Source organism: Musa acuminata, chromosome BXJ2-7 (assembly GCF_036884655.1).
Source record: "Musa acuminata AAA Group cultivar baxijiao chromosome BXJ2-7, Cavendish_Baxijiao_AAA, whole genome shotgun sequence".
In the NCBI taxonomy this organism is placed as follows: domain Eukaryota; kingdom Viridiplantae; phylum Streptophyta; class Magnoliopsida; order Zingiberales; family Musaceae; genus Musa; species Musa acuminata.
The window spans coordinates 4,393,284-4,415,101 of NC_088344.1; the positions used below are offsets into that span (position 1 = coordinate 4,393,284).

At 41.6% G+C, this 21,818-nt stretch overlaps 3 protein-coding genes across 4 annotated transcripts; all 3 read left to right on the forward strand.

The window, feature by feature from the left end:
- The first annotated feature begins 2,010 nt into the window (after positions 1-2,010).
- On the forward strand, positions 2,011-3,597 carry LOC103991084 (PTI1-like tyrosine-protein kinase At3g15890). Its single transcript, XM_009410446.3, has 4 exons — positions 2,011-2,272; positions 2,351-2,495; positions 2,580-2,842; positions 2,920-3,597. Exons 1-4 carry the CDS (start codon positions 2,217-2,219, stop codon positions 3,407-3,409), a joined length of 954 nt encoding a protein of 317 aa, XP_009408721.2. The 5' UTR covers positions 2,011-2,216; the 3' UTR covers positions 3,410-3,597.
- Positions 3,598-7,639: 4,042 nt separating this feature from the next.
- Positions 7,640-9,508, forward strand: LOC135616751 (protein SHORT INTERNODES 1-like). The gene is made up of 2 exons (XM_065116297.1): positions 7,640-8,739; positions 8,933-9,508. The coding sequence occupies exons 1-2, from the start codon at positions 8,157-8,159 to the stop codon at positions 9,313-9,315; spliced, it is 966 nt and encodes a 321-aa protein (XP_064972369.1). The 5' UTR covers positions 7,640-8,156; the 3' UTR covers positions 9,316-9,508.
- Positions 9,509-12,820: 3,312 nt separating this feature from the next.
- Positions 12,821-21,733, forward strand: LOC103990523 (uncharacterized). Of its 2 annotated transcripts, XM_065116298.1 has the most exons (13): positions 12,821-13,005; positions 13,140-13,234; positions 14,492-14,597; positions 15,379-15,477; positions 15,603-15,668; positions 16,198-16,314; positions 17,982-18,056; positions 18,586-18,688; positions 19,697-19,744; positions 20,868-20,989; positions 21,072-21,216; positions 21,381-21,431; positions 21,519-21,733. In XM_065116298.1, the coding sequence occupies exons 1-11, from the start codon at positions 12,943-12,945 to the stop codon at positions 21,171-21,173; spliced, it is 996 nt and encodes a 331-aa protein (XP_064972370.1). In that variant the 5' UTR covers positions 12,821-12,942; the 3' UTR covers positions 21,174-21,216; positions 21,381-21,431; positions 21,519-21,733. The 2 variants fall into 2 exon arrangements, with proteins under 2 accessions (XP_064972370.1, XP_064972371.1); XM_065116299.1 differs by lacking the exon at positions 14,492-14,597 and having other exon boundaries at positions 12,846-13,005.
- The last annotated feature ends 85 nt before the right edge of the window (positions 21,734-21,818 follow it).

Consider the following 21,818-nt stretch of genomic DNA (forward strand, 5'->3'; position numbering starts at 1 on the left):
GTCATGGAAGAAGGCTTAAGGCGGGGAGGGGAGGGGAGGGGCGGAGAGGAGGACGCCGTCGAGGCGGCGTAGAGCCTATCGCCATAGGAGGACGATGAGATCGGTTCCCGTCGCTGATCGAAATGCTTCGCGAGAGCACACAGAACCGGAAATTAGAAATAAAAATAATCAAATGTCGTAAAAATGGTATAATGGGGATTCGAAGGGAGGGAGGGTACTGTAAGGTGGACTCGGCCAATATAGTGATCCATGGATTTGATGGCCCATATATTTATGGATAGGCCTATTGACTTAGAGGCTTCATATTATACATATATATATATATCATCATCAGCTTTATTCTGACCGTGACAACATCCTAATCCATTTATTAAGATGAGCCAACCAGCTCTGCATGAACGATGAAGTCACCCTCCCTCTCAATCACGAACCAGCACAGCCCACTCAAATATGACGACACTCAGCACGCCTTTCGCTTTCCATCCACGTCGTCTCACACTCAATCCCTCTCTCTCTTTATCCATTAATAATTAAAGTTTAGAAAATGTTGATATTGATGATCCTTAATCACCAAGAACAACACTTGTTAGCACCGGCTGCGAGATCAAATAGCCTTGTCTCAGACAATTCCAATAGATCAACGTAATTAGCACGCAATTTGAAGACAAGTAGTAGCAGATTCACATATATTACGTCCCTCCCACCTGCGATAATCCTTTTTACACACCCAAAAAAGAGGTAAAAGGAGAGAAAAATCCAAAAGCCCATTCGTGGGGTTTCTGAACGAGGCGGAACGACGAGGGACGGGAGGGGATGGGAGCGAAGAGTCTAGATCTGATCGGGGGAAGCAAGTCGGGAAGCGATGGCGGAGCGGTACATGGCGTCGTGCCAGCTCTCCGTCGCCCTCATCTCCCGCCTCAGCACCCTCGCCTTCTCCGCCGTCAGCCTCGATCTGCCCGCTGCCGCGGCCGCGGACTCTCCCTCTGCCGTCGCATCCGGTTCCTCCGAGACGGGGACCTCCCGCGGGGCCGTGCGAGACGGCGGCGCCCACCAGCGCCGCTTCGCGTCACCGGGCGGCGAGGGCACCGCCGCGACCCTCGCGGTGGCGGCGATCGTCCGGGGGAGCTGGATCTTCGCCAGCAGGAGCGTCGGCGGAGACGGAAAGGTGGTGGCCATGGGATGAGGGATCCGGAAGGAGAAGAGGGATCACCGAAAAGACGGGGAAGGCGTTTGGGTTCTTTAAATTTAGGGCGACGACGACGTTTAATTTTGGGACATACCCACCGGCCTCGTTTCGATCGGTCATTCGATGCATCGTCCTCGGGGCCCACTAAATCGAGCGACCTCATTCAACGTCTTGGGCTACTTAAAAGGATGGGTAAACGAAGTAGCTGGAGGAACGGTGGGTCCATGAAGGAACACGTTTGATACTTCACATCCTAATCGTTGATCCCACCAATTTCATTTGGAACCGTCCATCTCATCCCTCGTTTGCTTCGGTGAACGCGGCTCAGAGGATGTTGACTCAACTAAACAGGCTGCCTACATGCTAAACAGGGGGGGCTTTGGAGTTTGGACCCCATGTTATTGGATCAAACTTCACTAGCAAACAGGAGTGGAACTGCATCCATTCATTTTGCATGCTCGAATGCTCTAGCATTTGATTCGTGTACAACTGTAGCACCAAAGTTAGACTAGTCATTCTCCAAACTTGAAGAAGTGCGTCGATTAGCAACGAACGGTTAGGGATTTCCCAGAAGCGACAAAGTCAAGGAAGGAGAAGTCTGAAGAAATCTGTGCCGTGAATATTTGATCTTGGACTGTTGACTTGGAACAAAACTGGATGCATCATTCTATGTATGACCTGTTCAATGTTCTGGGTCACAACCTTACGAAGTAGTAAGATTAATGGGATGTAGTCAGTATTGAGGAGCAAGTCGTGCAGGGAAAAAAGGGTGTCAAACCGAGTCGTAGACGAGTACGGCAAACTTTCTTTGAATCTGTCGAGCAAATCATATGTTGCGTTAGATCCAGAAATGTAGACTAACAAAGAGTACTGAAGTCTTTGCTGGTGCGGAAGGAAGGTTCTCTATATGAGTTCCAAGTGCCTTGAGCTGGCAAATGAAATTGTCCTTAGTGTAGCCTAGCTTTTGCTCTGCTCCTCATCTTCTTAGGATTCCAAGGGCTTATCATCTTCTTGAACTCCTAAGGGCTAGATGCTGCAGAGTTGCCTTTGCTGCTTCTCACTTGGCGAACAGGAGGCCTCACGGAGGTACTGCGCCTGTTATATATTTCTATTATTACTATACTTTGTGGCGACATTTTTCTGATTCCAACTGGTTCTTTTCAGATCAAGTGAGAGCCATGGCCATCCTTGGCGAACCTATAGGTTGAGGGAGCTGATCCATGCCACGGAGAACTTTCACCAAGGGAACAAGCTCGGAGAAGGCGGCTTTGGTGCTGTCTACTGGGGTAGAACTAGCAAAGGAGAAGAGGTAAGTGGCTTGCCATCCTTCCACAATTTGTCATGGCTTAGAAACCAGTTTTTGCTTACTTCCGATGCGGAATAAGTCATGTAGATTGCCGTGAAGCGGCTCAAAGCCATGACAGCCAAGGCGGAGATGGAATTCGCCATCGAAGTCGAGATTCTTGCAAGGGTGAGGCACGAGAATCTTTTGAGCCTTAGAGGATTCTCTGCAGGCAGAAAGGAGAGGCTGATCGTCTACGACTACATGCCAAACAACAGCCTCCACTGCCATCTCCATGGCCGTCGTTCTCCCGAAGTGCTGCTTGATTGGCGGACGAGGATGCGGATCGCCATCGGAGCCGCCGAAGGACTAGCGTAAGCCGGATCTGAGATATGATCTGATTCGTCTTCTTACGATGAGTGTGAGCATGTCCTGATATGCTTTCTCTCAGGTACTTGCACCACGAGGCAAGCCCTCATATCATACACAGGGACATCAAGGCCAGCAACGTGCTCCTCGACGCAGACTTCTGCCCCAAGGTAGCCGATTTCGGGTTCGCGAAGCTGATACCGGAGGGAGTGAGCCACATGACGACGAGGGTGAAGGGAACCCTAGGCTACCTTGCACCGGAGTACGCCATGCTTGGGAAGGTCTCCGAGAGCTGCGACGTGTACAGCTTCGGCATCCTATTGCTCGAGATCGTGAGCGCGAGGAAGCCCATCGAGAAGCTGTCCGGCGGCGTCATGCGCGACATCGTGCAGTGGGCATCGCCCCTGGCGGCGAACGGTGCATGGGACCGCATTGCAGACCCTCGGCTCGGTGGAAGGTTCAAGCAAGACGAGCTACAGGATGCGGTGGTTATCGCCTTGCGGTGCGCCGATATCAACCCCGATAACCGACCGACGATGAAGGAAGTGGTGGCGCTTCTGAAAGGTCGGTGATGATGGAGATAGGCATAGGAAATGCTCGAGAGGAAAACCTCGAGAATGGGGTAATGGATGAGCTCCTCTTCCTGGTCCCTGCGTCTGTGGATTGCAGGACAATGATGATGATCGAGTTCGATACACAATTGAAATCATGTAACAAATACGATGATTGAAGGAAAAACTCTTCAATGATCGATATTGGCTGAGTCGATGTTAGAGGATTCAATGCAACACTTTTCTACATGCTTCTAATTAGTTCTTTCCAAACCCTAAGTCTTTGGAAAACCCATCTGAAGTAGTCAACGCTTCCACTCTCCAGAAAACCTATGGACCGAGAAAGCTTCCGCCAGCCAAAATCAGACTGTTCGTTTAAAGTTCACAAAGTCTAAATTAGCTTCTGTAGATTTGCACTGAGTAAGCTGACATAGATGATTCGAACTTTATGGTGCAAAGTAGATACGGGGATTCAAGACTGGTCTTCCATATGTATCACAGAATCCGCTCGGAACTCCCAAGGCATTGCATATGTTGCCTAATATCTTTTCTCCGCTCGTGATGGCTTTGACCAAACATCCAGCGTTTAGAAACAGTGCCACTAGTATCAGCTTCAAAAGTCTGTACAAGTTCCAAGAGAAATAGTCCCCTCTCACCTTCCATGTGAACCCTCATCCTGACAGTCAATATTGTCCATGTGACATCTTCCAATCAAACCTCGACTTTTCAGTATGAAGTTCAGATTGGGGTTGTTTGAATTCCACAAGATATCTGTTAGCTAGACTTGTTTTCCACCATGTTTTCCACCTGCATATATCCAGAGTGAGAGTGAGAGAGAGAGAGAGAGAGAGAGAGAGAGAGAGAGAGAGAGAGAGAGAGAATCTCCTGCCTCTTGAGCTTCATTGAGTTTTATATTTATATATATCATGTCATTATTTGGAACCAATTCAAGCTGGGCTTGATCCAATTCTAAGTTGTTGCAATGGACTGGATGACACACTTAGATTGTCTTGCATGGTGCATGGACTCGATGGTTCAGAATGGATCAGGATGCATGACACAGTAACCAGAAGCTTCTCTCACATTACACCTATGACTCAATTGTTGATCTCTAGGTTGCAATCTAATTTGAATATCTACTTTAAAACTAATCTTGATCATTTTGGCTTCTAAATTGATGTAAATGAACACCGGCGAAACTAATTGGTTTTTGAATCTGCTAATTAGACTGTCTTATGAGCCTAAATAAACTAACCAGGTCTAAATTATCTAATAATGCAATCCAAGCTAGCAAAATTGGAAACCTGATTTGAGAAACTCTCTTTCTTTTTATTGTTTTCTTAAATTACTGATGAAGGTGTCCCCTAAAAAAGGTTGACAGGACAAATACATATAAACTGAATGACAGAACAGCAACCAACAAATCCCACCAATGTAGCTCTTGACAAGATCCAACATCCAAGTTGCCAAGGAATGTAGAGGATGTGAGGAAGAGGAAAAGATGCTAAGCCACTTTGGCCATGTAGTAGAAACCTAATCATGTGCTTGTGCTTGTAGGTTCCTTAGGGTGCTGCCATTTCCTATTTACTTTTAAGAAGGTAGGTAAATTTGAAATGACTCCTAATCTAAGCTTCAGAATCTTTAGGTCTGAAAGTGGGTGTGCCATGGCCTCAAATAATTCGGACAATACTAAGGAAAGAAGGAATCATAAAGCATAGTGGCCATCACTTCCTTTATAAAGAGTCACATGCCTTCTTGTTCAATGTTCATTGTGGCCTCCCAATTGTTTAGGCCCTTCCTACATGTACTCTTCCAACCTAGGCAATACTTTGTCCTTTGGACCTCCATCCTCTCTTGCATTTGATGCTAGTGATGCTTAGTCCATCATCTTATTCGACAAGAACTTTTTCTTTCATTGTTTCTTAGCATCGCAATTACTATTGTAAGCGACGTAAGATTCAACTACTCTTCATCACAGGGATCAATTATAAATGTTCAGCTCTTAAGTTTAGAATCTTGCTCGGAGCGATGCAGTGATTTCAACATGCACCAAGTCCATGGGAGTATTTATGTCATGCTGGGTTAGAAGGAGACAAGGCGGATCCAGTGGAGACAAGGAAGATCTGATGAGTGCCCAACAAGATTAGAGAATATAATCCATGGATGAATATAATTATGGCGACTACTGTCACGTAGAAAGGAGAAAGTATACTTACTACATGTGATGGTGGGGGTCCAAATGCCATCTATCTATCTATCTATTATGCTACGTATTGCGGTCTTTTATATATCGAGACTATTATATTGCATTGTTGTCTTGTTAATGGCATGGGAAAGGTGCATGCACACCCCCTCTACTCCACAAGGGAAGGAATCCATGACAATTATCTCATATATATATTGTTGTTATTTGTGAATTACGAGAGACATCGACGCAATTAAAAGAGAGAGAGAGAGAGAGAGAGAGAGAGAGAGGTTGGAAAATACTCTGAAGTCGCATATTTTGTAATTATTGCGTTGACTATATATCAAAATCATATCTTTCATGACGACACGGATCTAATTTGATACAGTCACTCCTACTGTAAACTATTGATAGCAAGCGAGAAAACAGGACAACAGCTGTTATTTTCAGGTAAAGTGGTTCGATACATCGAATAGCGATGCAGATTACAGCTATCTCCTGAACGGGTGACGCATGCTGTTGATAAGACATTTCGTGCATGATCGGGTACGGGTATCGGATGTCGGATCCTAGCCAAATCCGACCCGTTGGTTGTGTGAAAACTCGCGTCCAGGTTGCTGCACCACTTTGCCACCATGTAATGGGCTTCACATGCGACGTAGCCACGTATAATTAATGTTCGACAGCGAACTTTTCCTCCTCTTGAGCACCCTTCGTTACCACGCACGCCTTTCAAAGCCGCGGCTCTCCTGCTCACAGGTTCTTCCTGCTCATGATCCCAATATACTGTTCGTTAGATATAGGGATCTGCGTCCTCCGAATCCCCTCTTCTTCTCTATTCTTCTCCGGCCAACATGTGACACAGAGACGACAGACAGAGAGAGAGAGAGAGAGGGAGAGAAAAAGTTGAAACAGGGGGGAGGAAGCACATGGCTCGAGGACGAGAAAGAGAGAGAGAGAGAGAGAAGACGAGTACACAATTATTGAGTAGCAACGTATCATTCGTAAGGTGGCTCCGCTTGGGTGTCGAGTACCGTTCTAAATGAACGATACAGTTCCGTCGTATCAGCATCGACGATGTGAGAACTGAGACATGATTAATGCGAGCCGATCTTCGTGATGATCGATACTCGACGGTAGAGGTAAGCGAACACAGTGGCTCTCGAGACACAGGGTGTCTGCAAGCCAGAGGAGGTGGTGGTGAGAGCAACAAGTCGTCCATGGAAGAGTGAGTGTAGTCTGGTAGGGGCAAGGTGGCATTCATAATCCAGGAACGAAGTAGCTCGTCCCTCCATGCACAGCTGTCACAGGACCATTCATTCCTCAGCCGACTTGTCTTCTTCAAGCCATACGCTGTCCTTGAAGTTGCTGACAAATCTCCACATGCCTCCATGTCAGATTAACATATAACAGACGCTGCTCATCTCTTCCTTCATATCAACATCTTCTTCAAGGTTGATCGGCCTTTGGTTATAAGGCCTTTAATGTAAATAACCTGTGGGGATCGAGCTAGCAATGATCAGTAGCATGACTTCTTCCTGCCATGATATTTCATGATGAGATTTAAGCATGATGATGGTGTTATCCACCAGCTTTTCGTTTGGGATGAAGTCCTCTTGCGGACGCAACGATCTGTGCCTTGTTCACTGGATTGAAGCTACTAAAACAAGTTGAAGCCTGCAGGAGATGCTTTCGTCCACCAACTACCATATCCAATCTGTCAACTGGGATTCGGCATGCATGCATCGCTAGATTTGCAGATGCGTGGCTGGCCAAGTAACTGGAGACTCTGCTTCTCTTTCTCCTCCGTGAACAGGGGGGATAGGAGGAGGCAGGGCGGGACGACGGTAAAAGTGAGGACGAGCTGTCACGCAAGGGCAGCGGGGTTGAAGGTCAAAATGAAAAACCACGAGCCAACGTCGCGATCTCTGCCACGTGGCTCATTTAAGGCCGTCCATAGATAGAATGATGAGAATTCCTGTTTTTGTGTGCGTTGGTTACCCGTTGTTTTCTTCCCTTCTAAATAATGAGACGCGTGAGACTTTAGAGAGTTTCTAATGTTTAAGAGCAGTAATTATCACAAGCGGAGAGAGAGAGCGAGAGACAGAGAGAGAAAGAAGGGTATGGGGATTGGGGAAAGTGGAGGAAGCTGGAAATAGAAGAGAAGGTGGCGAGCAGTAAATGAGGAATCGAGGAGGGCACAGCACAGCCGTCTCCATGGCGGCGTTGCAGCACCGGCTGCGATCCGTCCCCTTAAACTATTGTTTCATTTCGTAATTCAAGAAACGGAAGACTCGAAGAAGAGAAGCGAAAGAGAGAGAGAGAGAGAGAGAGAGAGAGAGAGAGAAGAAGACGGCATCATCGACTGCTCCCCTTCCTGCTTCGGCTGCTACGTCTTTGCGCCTGCAGTGACCAAAAAGCAGCGGCCTAAGAAGAAGAAAGAGTGCAGCAGCGCTGCCAGTAACCATTCTTGCGCCTTCTTTCCTCCCTCCTATAATCGCTGTCACGCTTCCCCCAAGATTGCAAGCAAGCGGAGATGAGATGTCATGGATCGGGTGTAACTAATCGAGTGGAGGAGTAGATATGGCGGAATTCCTTCTCGGAGGTGGCGGTGGCAGCCAGCAACATCGCGGAGATCAGCAAGGGGTGATCCCTCCCTCGGAGAGCTTCTTCCTTTACGGCGGTCGCGGAAGCAGGAGCGAGGACGTCGCTTACACCCGAGGCTTCGAGCTGTGGCAGCATCACCAGATCCAGCGGGAGGACCAGTTGTATTCCTCCGCCGGACTCCCTGATGATCTGCCGTCGCTTGCGGGGAGGCCGATGCGAGGAGGCCCGGGCGGTGGCAGCGGCGGGGTGAGTTGCCAGGACTGCGGCAACCAGGCCAAGAAGGATTGTGCACACCTGAGGTGCCGGACCTGCTGCAAGAGCCGCGGCTTCCAGTGCCCCACCCACGTCAAGAGCACCTGGGTCCCCGCCGCCAAGCGCCGCGAGCGCCAGCAGCAACTCGGCGGCTTGGTGCAGCACGACGACAGCCATCGCGGGGAGGGCCGAGCTGCGGGCGAGGTAAGCGGCGGCAGCGGTGGCGGTGGCGATACTTCCAAGAGGCCGAGGGAGATCATGGCCTTCGCCGGACTACCAACTGCCATGGCAACCACCACCACGTATGGTACTACATTTTCCTACCACTCCTACGCAGTCCCAAACGCTGTTGTTGTTATCTGCTCCACTGTTCGCAGAATCCTTTGCGTGATCCATTCTTTCTGCTGCACCCATCAAACACCACACGTTCGACGTTCTCTTTCCTTCTTCATAGAACTCGAGACGGAGGAATAAGCTATTTACTTGACCCAATATGACAGGAGGAAGTCTCGACTCCGACAGCTTACCGCCGGAAGTGAGCGCGGAGGCCGTGTTCCGGTGCGTGCGCGTGAGCCCCGTGGACGAAGCGGACGACGAGTACGCGTACCAAACCGCCGTGAGCATCGGCGGGCATGTGTTCAGGGGCATACTGTATGATCACGGCGCCGACACCGAGTACCCATCCCCGTCGTCATCTCGTTATCAGCTCAACCATGGCGAAGGCTCTTCCTCTCCTGCGGCCGTCGCTGCTGCTGTTATTACTGCCGGGCACCCGGTCATTACTGCCACTGCTGGAGCCACTGAACTGCTCGACCCATACGCGACCCCGCTGAGCGCCTTCATGGCGGGCACTCAATTCTTCCCCCACCAACACAGGCCGTAGCGGAACCCTACAAAAAAGATGAGACCTCTGCATGATCTTTAATGATTTCCTTGTTACTTAATGTGCCTCGTCTGGGATTAAGTGTCTTGTACCATGCGCAATCCTCCTCATCTATTGGCAATTGCGTAAACTTTCGAATAACTTCAAGTTCAATCGATTTAATAAAGCCAAATCCGTATGGACACTCTTTCAACTCCTTCCTCATCAGCTTCTTCTTTTGCTCTTTGACGTTTTGGGTGCTGTGTCTATAGTTTTCCCCAGAAAAAATGGCGGTTTTTATGGGATTTGCCTGATCCGATCAAGTGTTCGACATGGACATGCGAGCAGCTGCTGCCACTCTGCAGCAGACCATTGAATCAAGGAAGGTACAACTCGTTTTGAGTTCAATCCAGCAGCCATGCATGCAGTTCCAAGAAGCTTCAAGAAAGTAAGCTTTCCTTCACCTTCTTCTCACTCATGCATTGCTCTCATGACCTGTTTGCTCCATCTCTAAGGCCGGACTGATTCCAAACTTTTTGGAGAGAGAAGAGACATACGCCTGTGGCTCAAGTTAGTAGATGGTATTAATTATGTGCTTGTAGTACCTGTTTATGGGCCAGCTATGGAACTATTGGATTTCCCTTCCGAGGTCGCTGTTTCTTTCTGATTTCTCCCTCTTGGTTAGAATATTCTCTTACAGGCTACTGTTGCAAAACATGCCGATGCTGTAATTGGTGTAGCTTTTCCCTTTCTTTTCTCCTCTCTACTCCTAAGCTAATCTCTTACATGCATGTTTATTACTCTCAATAATTTCCTATGTTCTTCCATCACTTCTATTTATGATTGTTTATAAGCATCTTAAATAAGGGTTTAGCCTTCCTTTAGCTCCCATATTTGTTATACTAATTCTAAAGAGTAGCCCATAGAAGAAACCCCATCAGTAAATATGTGGCAAATTTACAGTAGTTCTGAAATTGACAGGATTGGGAGTTAAAGAATGAATTAGGTTCCTTGATAATGTTAATTGTTCAATCATTTTCATTGATATCTCTCTCTAAAGAAATTAATCAGTCAAGTTCACATCTTATTCTACTTCATGTATCAAATTTCATGATGATGCCTTCAAAATTTGTTTCAAGTGACCAGCTTCCATACAGCATGTTTGATGATGCCATATTTTTCCTACACTCTTTTGAAAATTGAAATTTTTTTAATACTTTTTTTTAGATTTTATAAAGCCAAGGAAGCCTAAATCTCATTAAAAAAATAGAGATTATAATTGACATGATATTGGATTTTTTTGCTTTAAAATCTTTCCTAAAATTCCATTAGAAGCATCATAGATCTATTTCAGAAGTAAAAGAACATGAATCATCAGTACTAGTGAACTTATAACTTAAATACAAATGCAAATTCTATTAGGAAAACTTATGACAACAAATTGCAAATTCATAGCAATCATCAGTACTAGTGTTTTCCCTACCAAGATCATTGTTCCATGATTGAAAAGGGTCTAGCAATCATTCATGAATTTGAGTGAGGGAATTCTGAAAATTGCATAAGATGCAAAATTAGGATCATAACAAGTAATTCAGTGATTAAGAGCTTTTGGGGTAAAAGCCTAATACATTGCACTTAGCATAAAATGGTTAGTAACATGGAATGCATATACTCATCCTAAATACATACACCTAATGTAGATTCATATGTTCTTTGTAGCTACCACAGACTAATCCCAGTTTAATTTGACAGTTCATCTTGCATACCTCCATATTGCATTGCATAATATTGGGTATTTGCTTCGGTTTTGTTGCTTGAAGATGACTATACTGTAATAGAAAGAATGAATTCTCGACTTTGCTTTGCTCTTCTAATCATGTCAAAGATTCTTGTCACTGCTATTTGGAACTCTCAAGTTTAAGTAAAGTATTTATTATTACTCCTCCGAGATTAATTGTAAATTAGTGTGTCATTATCTTTGTATTTACTTCTTGAATGGTTTTGCCTTGTGGTGGAGTGTTATGAAATTGACTTTATTTAGAGGTTAGTCTTTATATATATGGCTTATGGCTTGTGAGATGTAAGAGAGTTTCAGAGGATGGTGATGACAAAACAAAACTAAGACTTTATGTGTCTCTTTATTTTCTCTCACATTTGTTATCATTTCTCTATGAATTATTAATGTTTATCATCTTTCAAATAATTTTCCAGATCCAGACCTAAAATCTCTTCAAGAGAGAGTGAAACCAACTGATAGATCATGGCCTCATTGACAAGCATGTTAATGTTGTTCCCTGATACAATGACATATATGCATGTAGATTATGCACCTATATATACAACTGATCTCCTTATGATACATTTTCTTCTACTTTAGAACATGTTTGGAATCTATGATGCTTGTTTTCGATAAAGGTTGCAATTTTTGCTCTTAAAACATCCTGATGAGGGGTTCAAAGTTTCTATTCCAAATTGCCTCTGAATTGTGGAGTCAGTAGATGCAAGAACCAGCGAAAAATGTTGTCATCTAAGCCTTTGGTTGATCTCCGAAACCTCATATGTGGTGGACTCTGAAGACATGCAGCAAAACCCATGGACTGTTCAAAGAAATTGCAATACTACCTAGTTAACGATGTGCATGTTTCTTCAGTAGGATCTTAGAACTTGATGCTCTTACAGCTATGATCCTCCTCACCTTAATTATCTCTCATAATTCTTCAGTCTAATCTTGATGGTTTGGACATATTAACTGCAGTTTCTTCTGGTGAGTTGCAGGATCAAGGAAGACATGCCTCTTTTCAGGATCTGCCAAGGCAGGATGAATTCTGTCAGTAGCTACTGTTAGAAGTATCCTTCTGCAGTTTTCTGCGCTCTAGTCTTTTTCTATTGTACTTCTGCCTGTACAGCTGAGTCTCTTTAGGAAAGGAATCATGCAGTAATTTAATGCTGATATCACAGACCAAATAACTGGAAGATGGAGAGAAAATGTTCATCACCACAGAAGTTGGTCCAAGTGAAGCGACAACACCTACGTCTGTATGGTGGGCGAACAGATGACACAAGGCTTGCTCTTGACGTCGATCGATGGGGACGCCGTGTGATGGCGGGCCATGCAATCGTCCTCCCTGCCGCTGTGCTGTGTCGATCAGACAACTTTTATTGTCCTTGGTTTTACTGGTCCGAAGGAGGAAGAAACATAAGCTGCTCCATGCATGCGTGCGTCTGATGGCTCGGAGTCTGCAATTACATGTTCATCGATCAAAGCAGCTTCAATGGAAGCTGGCATTCCATCCTTTCCTCTTCTTCCTTTCCTAATTTTAAGCTTGAATTAAAGGAATAAATAAATAAATAAATAGTATATATATATATATATATATATATATAATATTGATGGGCCTGAAAGCGCTCTTTAGGCCCAGTTATAAGCTGAAGGAATCGGGTGATGTTTAGCCCATTCTTTTAGTGGACCGAAAGCCTTGCTCTTGAGGCCCAATTATAAGCCCGAGGAAAGGCCGTTAGGAGATCGCTGGTTTCCTTATCCGGTTGTTGTTCGTGAGGTTCGCGTCTCCCGCCTGAGGCGCGACTGCGAAGGGGGGAGTTCGAGCGATCAAATCGGCAAATCATTTGTTGCTTCCATTTGCTTCGCGAATGGCGACGGTGGCAGCAGCTTCTCTGATCTCTACTCCACTCCGATCATCTTCTCTTCCCACGGTGCGGTCGGCTCTTCCCTCTTCTTGTACCTCTTAATGTGTAGGGTTAGAATTCGACTTTAAGGGATCGCATTGGAGTGTTAGTCTTGCCGGGATAGCGTGCTTAATCTCATGCATGGTAGTGCTTTGGTACAGAGCTTGTGCTGTCGGCGGTGGGGAAGTATTTGGGGTCCGAAAGAGGGTATCTGGATGGCATGTTCTCTTTTCTTTCCAAAGAATTGCGGCACCAGGTTCGGTTCACTGAAATCTATGTCGATGTTGCGATTCATGACTCTTGCGTTCTTTATTATGCAATTCTTGATCTAAGTCATCTGGCATTTGCAATTCTTGATTTGTTTCTTGGTACCTTCCATGGTAATGCTTTGGGGTTATGTTGGATTTTGGTTAATGTTTACGTCAAAATTGGCAGTGGTCTGAATTTACTATTCTCGTATGCTTAGATAACGTTGATATAAATAAATTTCGAAAAAAAAATGGAATAGATTCAGATGATTCATGCAATTATTAACAGTTAACAATTCAACTCAAAAGTGGTAGACAAGTGTTCTATTTAAGCTCGTGAAAAAGGAAGGAAATGGATCAAAATCTTGATTCTGTAGTTTTAATGATTATGATGGAGGAAGCAGATCATATGAAGTTAAGAGAAAATATAATCTTACAAATTTGCAGCTTGTAAATTTCATAACACAATCTCTCTCGTTCTCTGGTACAGTAGGAACAAAGATTAGCAATGCATGTATCTTTCAGAGATTTGTATGATAGACCATGTTAAAACTGAATTCCCTGTGACATTCTCCTTGATGTCTTTTCTATGAATAACTAATAGGATATTTCTTTGTGAATGTTATTTTGATGTAATTGTTGTAATACAACTTTTTGATATGAGTTCTATTTAGCTCAACATAAGAGATCAATAGTCAATTGTGATTCCTGTTTTCATATGCAAGGAAGTTTAAGTTACGAACTAGTTAACAATTTCTATTGTGCTAGACCCTTATTGCACATCACTGTGATCTAAGAGGTACCAAAGGATGTCTTTTTGATGGCTGGTTACTTTTGGACTTGTGAAGTACCATAATCATTACTAATTTGTCAGAAACATGATTTCTAACTTTTTATGCATCGATTGGTTATGTGAATGAGCATATTGGTTCAGTGTTATCACTGGGTGCTCGGGCGCTTGCCTAAGTGCCCAGGCTCCCAAGAAACCTAGGCATCTCAGTGACTCTCCTCCTCCCTGTCGCCTACCAGATCCTATTTAACCTTACTCTGTTCATATATTGGTTTGATAATTTCTCCAAGTCCTAAAAGCTATTTGCCCCTTAAATGTGGGATCACTTAAGATGAATTGTTTCATGGAGACCACCCTCATTCTGATTCACTTCATAGCAGATGCTAAAATGTTCAAATTCTGTCATTACTTTCTTGTATGTATATGCACAGCATTTCTAACTAACTTATATGAATTAATTCAATTTATTGGACAGGAGGACAACAATATGTGCAGTCAATCAAGATGCTGAAAAATCTTTTAAGAAGACCGTAGAAGTAGACCGTCTTATTGACATGTTGAAAGTTGCAAATGCTAGGGAAGTAAGTCAATTATGTTGATGCAACATATATAGACTTCATCTTATGATGATGAACATAGATGTCTGAAAAAAATTAACCATCTTGGTTTTTATGGGATATTGCAACTATTCTACTAGATAGTCGACAACTCCAATTTTCAAAAAATATCATAAGTAGGTTATAATGAAATCTTTCTGCTTGGATCAGCCGGATGAGTTCATACTTTGGTACATGCTTTACATGTATTCTTCTTGTTGAAGGTAAAAACTTCAAAGAATTGCCCTCTCGTGTATTTAATTTCAGCCATATCACTTGTTGAGTTGTTTAGAGTGCAAAAATAAGAGGCCAGACATTTTATAATTAATAAACAAGTGTACAAGGCTCTTGTCAATATATAATCTAGGGAAAGTCGATGCATGTAGCTGTACCCATGTAAACAGAGAAGCTGTTTATATGACTTGGAACCTGGCCTTGTTGTAAGTGTTCCTTAATTTGCTCTATCTCTTTCATATGTTCTAGAACAATTACTCCAGGGAAACAATGTGTCAATTAGTTTTTCTAATGAATGTTGGTACATTTTTATTAGCTTATCGGATTGACTAGATTAGCAACTGTGATTTTTCTAAAGGAAATATTGTCAAGTAAGCTGCTTCTTTGTTTGTGTCCTGTGTGTGTGTGTGTATGTGTGTTTTATGTTGATAAAATTTGACTAGCAACGTGTCACTTGATGATGATACTCTAGGTGCTTGCATTGATTTAATTGAATTTAGTCTACTAATCAATGTTTCCAATGTGTAAACAGCTTGATCAACTTGTTGTTGAAAATGTTCTCGCATTTAACGAGGATTTTTGGATCCGCCTTGCTGCTAGAACAGATACTTGCAAATCAGATGATGACAAAGCATGGTTCTCTACTTGGTCAATTTTTTTCTAACAACATTTAGCATCTTATCAAATGTGTTTCCTGTGGCTTTGTGGAATTAATATGCTAAGAACTGCTTAATTCACCATTGATTGCTTTTACAGAAGGATTATGAAGAATTAGCTGCATGTGTAATGAGCATAGTCGACCGCCTAGTCCATAAAACAAATGTAAGTGTTTGCTGAAAAAACATTAGAGTGCTTTCTGTCAGCTTGTTTTTTTGTATCTTGTGTTGACAAGCCACAGTAAACAAAAAAACTATGAAATAGTATGAAGTTATATTTTTCTTATGGAGTTGAGTCTTTGTTCACTTGTAAGCACATTTACAAGCAATGACTGAAATGTCCGAGTGACTGAAAGCAGTTTAAGTTTAATCTTTAACTTGACATGTTCCTCTAATATACAAAAATGTGGTTGAGATCAAATGAAGGTCTATCATTAACTGTAGTAGGCTAACAGTCCAGCTGGGTGCTCTACTCAGTGGCAAGGCATTTGACCATCAACCAATGAATACTTTTGCAAAAATCATATCTTTGTGATGTTAGAATTGTAGTTCACTTTGTATCAAGCAAGTAATGTATCTAACAATTTATTTGAAGTTTTCGACCTTATTGTTCTTATATCAAGAAAACATCACAATCTCCAACCCTATTTCCGTCAAGGGGAAAATTCAATATCAGAACCTTTTTTGCATTGCAGGAAAGGATAGAATCTGCAACTGATGTTCTTAAGGCAATTTTGAATCCTGTAGTGGATGATGTTGAAGAGATATCGTGGCCACCGAGAAATCCTGAGGCTCTTACTCTGATGGAGAAAGTAAATTGAAACTTAAAACTACTATACAAATATTTGATTTTCTTAATCTCAAAATGTTATCCCATTTTCTCAAGTTCCCTTATTAGCTCCTTCGCATAATATATTATTTTCTATACATGGAGATTTTCCTGATTTGTTGCAAATACTGTTTGTTATATGTGCACTAAGAAAATATCTAGAAATTAAATTGTCTTTCCTTATGTGTAGTTGTGCATGTGGATTTGATACTTGTGCTCCTTTGGTCATTTTGGTAATAATATGATTTTGTACGACTAATTTATATAAAATTGGGGTATCTTGCATGAGAAATTAATATTTTGACTAAATCTTTCTCCAGGAACTGCAATAAGTTTTTAATTTATCTACCCCTTTTAGTCAGAGAAGCATAGCTTGTCATTCTCATCATCTTGAGAGCTTGATGTTGCGCATTTACTTTGTGCTTAAAATTTTAAAAAATTACTTCTACTAGCTTTCATGCTTTTTTCATAAATGCATTTGGAAACTTACAGGGGACAACAACAACAATAAAGCCGTGAGCCCCAACTACTGGGGTCGGCTACATGGATCTTATGCCGCTATTGAGATATACTGAAATACTAAAATTGGTTAATGTCCATGTTCACGATATCTGACATAGTTTTACATTGGTTGTCAACGACCTAACGCAACCCTCCATCTTTTTCATCTTGGCTTAGGACCGACATTGGCAGTGTTTGGAAACTTCCAAGGGAACTTTGGATTATTTTGCCATCCAAAGCCCAACAATATCAGCACTGTTGCCAATGAGTTGCACGTATATTGGATTATCATGACATTAATAGTTGCTATGCTAGGCCTATGGGCTTAAGTGGGTTCTTGGACTAGTTTTAGTTGCAGCCATCTTGTATAGGTAGTCTCGAGTAAATTTTCATGTTTTATATGTTCATCATGATTCAAATTGTTACTATTGTCATTATCCTACTACTTTTTTCTGCTCACTTTCACTATTCTGGTGTTCTCTTCAAATCTTACTTTGATAATTTCAGTTAAGATTGTTACATAAACATTTTCTATATTCTCACATCTTTGGCAAGATGACTAATGGTGACTTAGGTACCAGGATGAATGAACAATAAAATAATATGGATTGTGGGATGAAGAATTCAACAATGTTCACTATGTATCAGTGAGAATTATCAAAATGCATAAGGAGTTACGGAAATCATAAAAATATATTGATTATTGATTTCGACCAGTGTTAGTCTTATGATATTATCTTATTTTTTTTATTGAACAACATTTGGTAGGTAAATTGTATTGTTGTGTCTGATTTGCAAGACATGATATTGTAAGTTAAGACGAGCATGAATAAATTCCCAGGTGAACTTGTGGTGAAATTTGTTAATTGGTCTGATCATCCATGGTTAATATGGTGCAATTTGTTAGGTACTGCCAGTGACCATTCTATATATTGTTTAGTAATAGGTTAATCTGTTAATGCATAATTGCTAAGCTACTATTCATATTGATTTCCTAAGCCAATTATTTTCTGTAATATTATCTAAGATTCTAAATTTCCATTCACTGATAGAAAATGACGAACCAAAAAAAAAGCATTGTTATTAAGAATGTTACTCTTGTCATGAAATAATGCAATTGTTGAAGGTTTCCTTGTAAATATTTATCAGGAACTAGAGAAGAGAGAACAAGAAGGACAACTGGATGAAGGATTTCTGTCAGAGGTTAATGCCCAATTACGTCAGGTTAGTATTTTTGGTGAATTCTGTCTATTGATGTTATCCTTTGGTTACTGGTATACATCAATATGTTTTAATTGTTGATTTTTTGTCTAAATAAATCCAAGATTTATGCTTTTATTGAATCAGTAAAATAAAAATTAATATTAAAAATTGTCTTGCCATGTTACACACATATTACTGGCATGGGCCAGTCACATCATGTGCCTGCTGTGCTATATCCTGCTCATGGGGACTTCATGCACTGCTCATAACTGTCAAGTTCCATGCAGCTTTATACAAGATAAGTATGGACTTAGTTCCAACACATGCTCATGGCTAGTGCTGGCCTCATCACCACAGTGCAGGCAGCCAGCGTTGGGTCATGATTGGTGCCAGCCCATGTTAGGCTGATTTTAATTATGAACTAATGGATATGATTGCACTTGATCCAAATCCCAAATTCAAGTGTTTTTTAATTTGACTCTAATTTCTTGAGTCTTGCATGCATATGCTATGCTTTCTACAATGAGAGGTATGGATTTTGTGCTTGCAGGCAAAAGAAGATGGAGATAAGCCAGGTCTTGAGGCTATGCTGCAAAAGGTTTTGCAAATATATGCTTCCAAAGTACTTAGAAAACGTAGCTATGTATACAAAGGTAACAGCCTTCATTATTTTGCAGTATTGTTGAGGGTAGTATCTGTTTCTTGCTCCCATTTCTAGATGATTCTCTTTGAGGTACAAGTATTGTGCGCATTAGCTTTGGTTACTAGCTTCTTGAGAATAATTAAATAGGGAGAGGCATGCCAGGTAAAGTTATGTTAGGTATTTTGTATAGGAAGCCTTATGCCTCAAATTACTTCAGCTTTCATTAGGCTGGTTGTGCATAAACAGGAGCTAAATTCTTTTCTCATGGTCCTTATGCAGTTATGCTTTGTCATAACTCAAAAGGCTCAAGTGCCTAACTTTATTTTTATGTCATAACTCAAAAGGCTCAAGTGCCTAACTTTATTTTTATTCTAACTTTCTTATTTCAATATTTAGTACTAATCTTGGGATTTAGTTGATTCATTAGGATGAGTAAGATTTATACTTGAAATTGGAAAGGATTTCTGTCTGTATGTATGTACACCCAGGAAAAGTTGTGAAAAAAAGAGCATGAATTGGAATCAATTCTTGTCATGCTATCATTCTCCTTTTTTGAAGCATATTACTGTCTTCTCTTTGGAGACGATTGATCATGAGTTTGATGTGCCAGAAGCTTTTGACGTTGTTCACATGAGCAATATTTATCCTTTTATCTGTTGAATCTCTTTGATATGATAAAATTTTATTATAACATAGAGATGTACCAGTTTTTCTTCATCATAGGATGATTTCTTTACCAGCTTGATGAAAACTATGCTTGGAGTACTAATTATTTTTAACTGTTCCATCATAATGTCTGTGATGCTCACAAAGACAGGTCTGATAAGTAGGAGACTTATATTATTATTGCTGACATATTCGATCTTTAGGAATTTGCAATATCTTTCTTGCCAGAGTGTAGAAAATTTTGTATCAGCATATATGCTATTTCGATTAATGTCTTGTGCTTGTATTAAATTCTGGATTATTTTAAGATGCAATAATTATGTGAGGTTCTCAAATTGTATGTTTTCTACAGGGGGCAAAGTTTTGGCAGGAGAAAAGTTTCTTGAAACTGTCATAGAAGGTACCTTATATTTGGCATACTGTCCTACACAATAAATGTTGATATGCCCTTGTTGTCGATAAAACCATAGTTGGCATATATATTGTATCTTTCTGCCACTGTTTACTTATGTTTGTATGTGCACGTGTACAAACATAAATATGTACCCATTGAGTTGAACTTATAACCTTGTGGGAGAGTAGATGTTATACTGTCTGTTTTAGTGAGTGCTTGAAAGCTCCACCTAGTCAAAAGACTGTCAATGAGGCTTTAGTTTAAGGAGCATCACATATACGAAACCAATTGATCGTGCACCAAATAAAAGCATGTTAGTATAATGGCATTGAGGAAAAACTTTGTATCTGAAAGATCATTTGTAGTTCACATGAAATCATTTCAAATAAATGAGCATGCTGGATGCATTAGAGGTATTTTGACATTATACAGTGAGCCAGAAGTCCAGCAGTTATTATCACTGTAGGATGCAACTGTAACTAGAAATGATTTTTACCAAGATATCAGGGTTCTCAGGGTTCCTGATATCAGTCTGTAGCGACAAGTATATGCACACAAGCAGAAAATGAAGCACCAAGCAGTCTGTAGCGACAAAAATATATGCACACAAATGGCAAAGTTCTCAGGGTTCCTGATATCATGTGTTCAATTTTTACCAAGATCATGTGCAATCCTCTGAGACTTTGAAATACTAAACAAATCTTAATGTGTTATGATTTGTCTTGTAATGCTGTGCTTATGACTCCCAAGAATCACTACCATTAAGACCCCTGTGTACCAGTATGCTGATATGGGAATCTAAAAGTCATTTGGTGGAAAATATGGAAAACCTGTAGAGAGCTGGCCAGTAGGAGTAGCTCATGTTCTTAAGTGATCACATTGGTACCATGGAAGTCACTGGTCCCTGGTCTCTATGCCAATAGAAGTAACTGAAGGGTGAATCCCCATCTAAATTATTGTGTAATGGGCATATGAAATTTGCATCCCCTGGTCTCTGTAGAGAGAATGCCAAAAGAGTTCCAGCACTCTTTGTATCATCTTTTATATGAAATTTGCAGCAACTTCAGACAAACCAACTTATAGTAAATTGGTACATGTCCTATTATTGTGTAATTGTATCTAAATGCAGCTCCAGAGGACCATTGGAATAGGCTATTGATCGAAGGACTTAATATTGGAAAAGGAGAAGTTGCACCTGAAGATTTTTATGCTGTTATAAAGAAACGTATTGAGCGGGTCTTAATACGTACAGTAAGATCTGGATCTTTTGCATTTGATCACTGACACTTTTTTGAGTGTTTGCATCATTTCCTCTCTTTTTCTTTACCTGAAGGAGGGGGGTTCTTACCAACAGCGTGTTCTTGTCGAGTATCTTAGAGGCATACAATCAAGAGCAGAGGAAATTGTCCAAGCACTTGGAGGGCCACATCCATGAATTCTAGCCTAGCCATCTGACAAATCAGCTACCTATACGTGTGGTAAGAAAGATCATTTGGCCATTCCTTCAGTAGCCTAGCAGAAAAATATTATATCCATGTGATGGTTTCAGAGTTTCATTATATATTGCTTCTATGACCCATTAAAAGTGGCTACAGCATCCATTCTGACCTGCAACCTTTTTGTGTTTATGATGGTGCTATAGCCGCAAGTTTGATCTTTAGCAAGTCAAAGGAAATTCAAGTTTGAAAAAAAGGTGAGAAACTTGAAATCTTCTGCTGTTATCAAGTCCTATTTTCTGTGCCCACTCAAAGAAATCATCTTTATTATTTGACCACTATAGCTTCTTCTAGCGATGAGGCGAGATTCGGGTTCTGCAGAATATAGAACTCTTTAAACCGGGTGGTAAAAAAGTCTTAAGAGCAATGAAGAAACGATGACCCAAGAGGTCGTATAGCCTACGAGATGACCACAGTGGTGCGCATTCATTTTCTTTTTGACACATTTCTCTTGTAAGAATACTAATGCAGATATGAAGTACAAACCTGTATTTTGTCATGGTTCTCCATAGATTCCCCCTTTGTATGATGATTGCTGACTGGTAGTTGCTACCAGGGGGTGAAGCGTAATGTTACTACCGCCC